The following is an 8,326-nucleotide window of genomic DNA, read 5'->3' as shown; positions in this document are numbered from 1 at the left end:
TTAAACACATTTGAAACAATTTATAAAAGCATCAACAAGGCGAAACCATGCTCGGCGCCAAGATGAATCAAAGCAAAGAAACACAATAAATGTCACCAATATCACACTGTAGCTAGCTCCAAGGCTCCAGTAGAACATCTCCATATCAATTGCGACACCACCATCTTTTCTTCGATAGTTTGTTTCCTTTTCACCGGTAGTATTGTTATCATCACAACTTCTATTTACAGGTGATCCACAGAGAAAAGGATTACCAATGTAATTTGTTTCATCCAAAGTTAAAAATTTTCCTTGACTTGGAATAGAACTTGACAAGTTATTGTGTGACACATTGAATATAACCAAATAATCCAACTTGGTTAGATTATGTGGTATTGATCCGTTCAATACGTTGGAAGAAAGATCAATGCTCTCTTTATCTGTTAGATTAGAGAAGCTTTCAGGTACTAGACCTGACAAGGAATTATAAGACAGATTCAAAGCACGCATTTTCTGAAGATCTCCTAGCTCTCGTGGGATTTCACCACTAAGTTCATTATCCGAAAAATCCAGTCCAAATATGAAGTCAAAACTTTCTCCAGTGTAAGAGTCATATCTTCTCTTTGATGTAAATTCCACTGAAAAATCCAAGTAGCCTGAGTAATCTAGATAAAACTCAAGTGGTAAATCCAGGAACCTAGAAACAAAGGACATAGAATACGCCTCCAAGTCATTATCGCCACCAGCAATGCCAAATGAATCACCATGATTAGGATCTATCTCATAGTCTAAGCTCCGTCCAAATGATACATTGTTAAGACATGAAGGTATAGACCCATTCAATTTGTTGTTAGAAAGATCCAAAACCTTGATGCTCTTCAGGTCACAAAGACTAGTAGGAATATGACCAGTTAATGTGTTACCGCTCAGCAAAAGATAAAGAATATATCTATTGCTGACAAAATGTGGGATCGTCCCGGATAACTTGTTATTACGCAGATCAAGGAGCATGACATTTTCTAGCAATGTACTTGGAACCGGCCCACGAAACTCATTGTCGTGCAAGTAAAACAGACCCATATGCCTCCCACTAAAGTTGGAAGGCAAGCTCCCCGAAAACTTGTTTCTAGAGAGGTCCAGAAGTTTGAAGGGTATGTTAAAGAGTGAACTTGGTATTGTACCTTTTAGAACTGAAACAGAAAAATACATGAAATGGAAGCCTCCAAACCAGCTTGGGATGACACCTTGTAAAAGATTATTTGACAAGTCGAAATAGACTAGACCCGTTGAATTAAGCAGCCCATCTCCAATTCCGGTGAATTGATTGTTATCTGCAATCAAAACCATCAAAGACTCCAACTTTGCTGGTTGTGAGAAAATTTGACCAGTAAAACTATTGTATGAAAGTTTCCAAGTAAACAGCTTGTAACAACTAGTAAGAAGTTTCATTGGTAGAGTCCCGGAGAAACTATTATGAGATCTTTTTCATCTCACCAAACGAAGATGGCAGATTCCCTTGAAACCCATTATTGGAAAGATTCATGTGTCTTATATTTGTAAGGACTTGTCTGATATTCTCTGGAAGGCCTTGATCAAACTTATTGGATGATACATCCAAAATCTGCATACTGTGATTAAGTAGTAGTCTTGGCAACTGAAGCATGGTGAAAGAGTTATTCTGTAAAGGCAAAACCTGAAGTCTTGGATAGTTCTCCAGAAACCAAGATGGAGATATTCCGGTCAACTTGTTGTTGGAAAGATTGATCAGACGCAAATCTTTTTGGTGTTGAAGAAATCTAGGAACTGTTTCCAAGTTACAATACTGTAACTCGATGACACTCAACTGAAATCTCGGTTGCAATGGTATTTTATTTTCTATCTGCAGAAAACTAGTTCTTGATGAAAGTTTGAACACCTTGAGTTTCGAGAGGTTAGTTATTAACTCCACCGAGAAAACACCCTCAAACTCATTATCTGAGAAAGATAAGTACTGAAGAGAAGTGGGATTGCTGATAAGATATGGACTCGTCCCACTGAATTTGTTTGAAGATATATCAAGAACTTCGAGTTTAGTTAAGCTACTAAAACACTGAGGAAGTCGACCAATAACCTCGTTTCGACTCAAATCAAGCTCCCGTAAAATTTTCAATTGACAAAGTCCTACAATAATATGAAAGACACCTCATTCAGTAGTAGACTCCCAAACAGCTCATAACAACAAATATATTTAATCTTGTAAATAAAAGCTTAAAAGTTTGATTTCTTTTTAAATACCTTGCTCTTCCAATGTTCCAGAAAATTTGTTTTCGCTTAAATCCAAAGCTTGAGCTTATGCAAATCCGCAAAACCTACGATAAGACAAAAATGAGCAGAGTTTGAAAATTGTTTGTTTCCAAAATATCTTTGTCGTTCCGTGACGAGAATGAGAGGTAATTAAAAAAATTGTTAACTTTACCTGGCAAAGGGCCACTAAGCATGTTCCCGCTTACATCTAGCAGTTCTAGATTTTTCAAATCTTTTAGTTCTGCAACACAGGTGGCCACAAAAAAAAAGAAGATTAATAAATGAAACTATGTTTGACGACTGATAATATCCATCTATATGTTTCACCATTAGTAAAAACAAGAACTGGGCGTACCTTTTATCGGAAAAAGACCTTTCATATTATTACCATGAAGAATCAAAGTTTTAAGCGGTGAAGCAGCATTCAGAAAGGGTAAGACATTGTTATTGACGAAGTTGTGACTTAGATCAAGGATCTCAAGCTTTTTCAATTTCCCAAGGCTTTTATAACCTACAAAACAAAACCCAATAAAATTTTGAAATGTGTAGATGGAAAGTTAGCCACAGAGATGAAAAAAAATGAATCCAAAGATATACCATGGATATTATCGAACCAGCAGCCTGTATAGTTGAAATAATCTAAGTTTAGAGTCTTTAGTTCACCAAAAGGATAGAGCAATGAAATATTTAGCAGGGGACGAACGGTGTATGTAGAATTTAAGAAGAGGCCAACCACACTTCCAGTTGTAAAATTACACTTGACTCTTTCCCATTGGCAGCAGTCGCTGTCCGTGTCATTAGGCCAATCATACGGAAACTCGGAGTTGACATAGGCATTCAGCTCTAACAATCCCTTCCTTTCCTTCTCGAGGCAACTTCTATATCCATGCATCTGTAGGGAAACTACAATAACCCATGTTATGAAGAAAAATCGAGGTACAAAGAACACCAACATGTTTGTGAGAATATAAAAAACATGGGAAAGAGTTTGTAGTTCTACAACACATGAGAACTCCTTTAGATTATATCAATCTTCAAGTCATTTGACTTGACATGGTAAGGATATTGATGAATGATGACATAATGAGTGGGAAATCAACACGAATAAATATTGAGTATCTTTTTTTATTTAGTTAGATCGTTATATCCAAGGAGGTTTTGGCGGAAGACTTTGACTTCTCCCCCCTTTTATATATATGTTTAAGGGTACACATGATTATGTTTGGAAGAGTTGTACAAACAAAAGGTTATAGTTATGTTACTTATGTACAAAAAGGTATTTCTGGAGACTGATGATGTGGAAATCTGCTTTGTATATGAGTTTTACGAATCAAAATTCGCGCAGGTACTCAATTTTCTAAAATTCAAACATATATGTGTATATATACGGAACCCTGACATCTGCGATGATACTACCATGACGTCGACCTATGGTGCAAAGAAAACCTGCGGTACGGACAACATCAGAGCCTGCGCTGACGTGACATCCAATAATTCAAAAACATTTAGAAATGTTGGATGGAACCGAAACTTTCAGCTATACACCAAAATCTTTTATTTCTAACTGATTCAACACAGACTTGGGAAATTATTGCCCCTTTAAATACTTATGATGATGAAAGGCTCCAAGCACATTCATGCTCTCCTTCCACTTAAGGCTGGCTCCAGACAACGTCAATAGTTTGCAAACTTTTCTGACAAAATGAAGGAAAAGACACTGCTAAAAGGGAAAATGGGTAAAGTCAACAAACATTATATTCGATTAAAGACAAAGAATCAATCTAAGATGTAGAATTTCAAAGAATCTTGCTAATAATAAAGTCTCTGAATGATGGCAAAGTGATTGAGGGTTTTTGTAATTATAACTGCACCTTTGTGAAAAGATTGTCTATGTATAATTATTAGGCATGGGCATTTCAGGTATCGGTTCAGTTTGGTTCGGGTATTTTGGGTATCGGATAGTTCGGGTAGGGGACTAGAAGATCCATTTACAATCGGACCTATTTTTGGTTCAGTTCGGTTCGGTTCGGTTCGGTTCGGCTCGGATAATAAAACTAGGAACCGCAAAATAACCCGAAAAATTGGTTCTCATTTGGTTCTGGTTCGGGTAGTTCTGGTAATTCAGATAAATTATTGGTTATTTAGGATAAAATATCAAATAATTAGGATTCTGATAAAACTATCTGAATACTTTCAAATAGTTTCAGATACTTTTGGATAGTGCGGATACTTTATAATAATTTAGTTATTTTCAAATAATTTTGGATAATTTTAATAGATTTTTAAATTATAAATATATATTTAGTTATGTTATATGTATATGTAATTAATATTTTATATATTCGGCTATCTGTTCGGTTCTCGGTTTATTTTGGTTATATCAGTTATAGAAATATAGGAACCATTCGGGTATTTGAGAGTTTCGGTCCGGTTCCAGTTTCAGGTATTTCAATTCGGTTTTGGTTCGGTTCTTCGGTTCCGGTTTTTTGCCTAGGCCTAACTATTATAATAAAGATTAGGCCATTTATATTTCATTTTAGAGGTGATTTGAGTTTATCTTCATCTCCAATGTATATATCTATATTTTCCTTTAACATATAGATCTCTATAGTAGAGCTGGTTTGCTCCAATATATGACTCTATAAAGAATTCCTCTATTTTAGAGAAACATATAGAGGAATGCTATTTTTTTGTCTTTATATTTAGTGTTGGTAATAACATTTTTCTATATTTTCATTTATAAATAGGGAAACTCTATTATAGAAGTGATTATAGATGTGCACATTGGAGCAAATCTACTTCTATAATAAATATTCTTTATTTTAGAAAAATATAAAGATAGAAGTTGAGGTGGATTTGAGATGGTCTAAATGACGAAGTAGATATTCTGAGTGATACAAAGTTGGAACGACGAGATATGTGGACAACACATCAAGGTGATGATGGAATGACAACACAAAGTGATGACACTGGATGATAATCCAGAACGACCGCCGGATGACGACATTGGAGAGACGGCACATGATGATGACGCTGAATTGCGATGTTAGCGAGACGAAGCAGAATGATAATATGAGAGTAACACCTGACGGAGACACCAGTTATGCTGCCACAATAACAATTTTGAAATCTGACGTCGGACTGACGCCATCAGAATAATAACGATGGATGGTGAATCCGGATTGATGCTGCCTGGGATAAAACTGCTGGATAGCAACGCCGTCAAAGTGACGATGCCAGCATAACGGCGCGTCTCGCCGGAGGCACATGGCGGTGCATCTCGTCGGAGGTACATGGTGGCGCATCCCAGAGGCACATGACGACTAGGCTCATGACCTTCTACATCTCCTGATGAGACTTCTATAAAATTACATTCTACTTCTCTCTTTAAAAAGTGTTTCTATTTCAATAAAGTGACTATATTTGTAGAGAAAGTGATGGATTATTCATTCTAACTCTTTCCAGTAAAACATACCTTTCATCATGTAAAACCACATCTGGCTTCTAAGCCAAAGGAAGTTCTTACTGCTTGATTATTAACAGGTCTAAGCCAATCAATCCGTTTAAGGTCTTATTCTTTAAAACACTCAGTTCAGTCATTCTATTATTCATTGTTTAGAGTCTATATGAATAATTTAGATAGATAGGATAAACTGATTTCTTTATTTATAAAACAAAATATTCAATACAATTGTTGAGCTTGCATAATAAGCTACTATAATGTTTGATCGTAAACTAGTCTATCACCCTACCTATCTTACTTGGCTTTGAGTTTTCACGGTCAAGACAATTCTTTCCCACAATCACCTTTGGTTCCTGAAACCAACAAAATCATAAGCAATCTAACGATAACTTAGTGAGTTTGGTTTCTATCATGCATCTTACATTCAGATTCTTTCTAAGTCTAACATGAGTTTCCCATTTATAAATATTAACTTTCTCAGTCACTTATTCAAGTCAGATATGTTCAGTTTTCATATCTAGATCAACTCGCCTGACCACTGGACAAACGAGTCACTCATAAATTGATTAATCCAATCGACCATGATCTGTGATCTAACGTGTCCAGCCCTTATGCCATGGATCCCCTGACCGGACCAGATTACTGCCATGGTCCATTACTCGTCCCTAAGGCTAACTCCATTAATCGTGATGCATAGGAAAAGAACTAAACAATCAAGTTAGAGAGAAACATGTAACGGCTTTCAACCGCTCAACCCTAGAACCGATTTGATCGATCCACTCTATTGCCGATGGCATAGACGGTTAACCCACTCACCTTAGACGTGTACTTAGGAGTGCCCACATCCTTCCTTTTATCCTTTGGATCCATGTTCAGATTGCTCTTCAAACAACCGTTGTCAAATTTTTTTCTTGGTGTGACTCTAATCAGTTCTTCCCCTTTTCACGACAAATTTTCTCTTATGTTTTGCATTCCTTTCTGACTTTTTGGGTGTTTTCCTACGAATTATGTGTCCAAAATCGCATCGAAAGCTTTGTATTTATAGAGAAAAATCGTCCAACTACCTCCTAAGCGAAACACCTGTCCATACGCGCCTCTTTGGACAAAAACTGCCCCAACCGCTTAGCACTCTTGCCACATGTGTTAAGGCTTTGTCGTCTGAGTACGGACCGATTATAATCAAACCATGCTCGACCATTGGTCCATAATTGCCCCGAACACTCTTCTTAACTGAGTTGAGCTTCCGCCAGCTGGTAGCTAAGCTCACACTATCAGCTGATCCAGCTGACCTAATTTACTCGGACATAGGTTCTTTCTAGATCGGCCAATTAGTCCCACTATTTCTTTAGCTCGATCCAGCTCTATTTCTTCAGTTTCCTTTGTTTTCTTGTTTTAGTCTCAAACATGACTCAAAATAAATCCAATATTCAGACCATGAAGCATTTACCTTTGTGTTTTGCAATTGGCTTTTGTGTTCCCCCGTCTCATGGTATGTCCCAGTGATCCTATCTAGGATCGGGGACATGACAAATTTCCTCTAAACTATAAATCAACTGTTTTTCTTTAAACCCCAAAAACTTAATAAATTATATTAATTTACATATTTTAAAATTTTCATATTTAAATAATTTATATCAGTTTTAATTAAATGAGTTTTTAATTAAAATTTTAAATTGTAAGATAAAATTATAGATTGGATTGCAAATGGAATATATCGAGTAGACTTTTTATATGTGTCAGAATTTTCAAAGTTAAAATTATAAAAATAATTTTCTGATTTTTGTCTGCTAATTTTTGTGAAATAGTGAAGAAAATGTATACTGATGCATTTCAAAATTAATTTTTAGATACAGTTTTTTTTTGAAAATCCTCCATATTTTGAAGCCTAATATAATGTCATTAAATTTATAGAAAAAGTAAAGTAATTTTAGGGAATTGGTTGCATATTTTAAAGTGATTCCTAAAATACAATAAACTTTTGAAAATAATTTTGACATGCATAATGTAATTTTAAATCCTAATTATATGGTTAGAATATATATATATATATATATATATATATATATATATATATGTGCATGATATATTAAATATTTATGAAATAATTCAAGGTCTAAAAGGTGTTTTTAAAGTTTTTTAAAAATATGTTAATTTTACGAATAATTTACATACCTATAGGAAATGGTTCTTAAAACTTTGTTCTGAAAATTATTTAAAAAATAAGAGTTTAAAATTAGAAAAAAAATATATGTTTTGATTTTAGTCGAAAAATTATTTTATACTAAACTGATTATTCATTAAAATAATTTATATTTATTAATGAATGAAATTTTCTAGTTTCTATTTATGTGGATTATTTTATTGACAAAATTTTGTTCAGAATCTATTGAAAAAAAGAAGATTATACAATAATGAGTTTTATTTAAAATTTGAAAAATTCAACTTAGAATTTGGTGAGTTTGTCCATCTTCCACAAATTCGTATTTAACCTTCTTATCACTGGCGTACACTTGTCAAACCAGAATAAATATATTATTCATTTTCACAAAAATGAATAAGAATGGATTATTGGCAAGTGGATATGACATGTGACAAGGCAAT

The 8,326-nt window shown here is 34.6% G+C and overlaps 1 protein-coding gene across 1 annotated transcript; it reads right to left on the bottom strand.

Annotated features, from left to right (window-relative positions):
• On the bottom strand, nucleotides 1-3,217 carry LOC106303218 (protein BRASSINOSTEROID INSENSITIVE 1). The gene is given in 7 exon segments (XM_013739552.1): nucleotides 1-1,459; nucleotides 1,461-2,139; nucleotides 2,254-2,304; nucleotides 2,307-2,327; nucleotides 2,435-2,503; nucleotides 2,618-2,773; nucleotides 2,860-3,217. Coding segments are annotated over 7 exon segments (2,793 nt in total).
• Between the last annotated feature and the right edge of the window lie 5,109 nt (nucleotides 3,218-8,326).

Source organism: Brassica oleracea, chromosome C1 (assembly GCF_000695525.1).
Source record: "Brassica oleracea var. oleracea cultivar TO1000 chromosome C1, BOL, whole genome shotgun sequence".
Classification (NCBI taxonomy): Eukaryota; Viridiplantae; Streptophyta; class Magnoliopsida; order Brassicales; family Brassicaceae; genus Brassica; species Brassica oleracea.
Note: the sequence above shows the minus strand (reverse complement) of the source record. Positions and strands in the feature narration are given on the sequence as shown.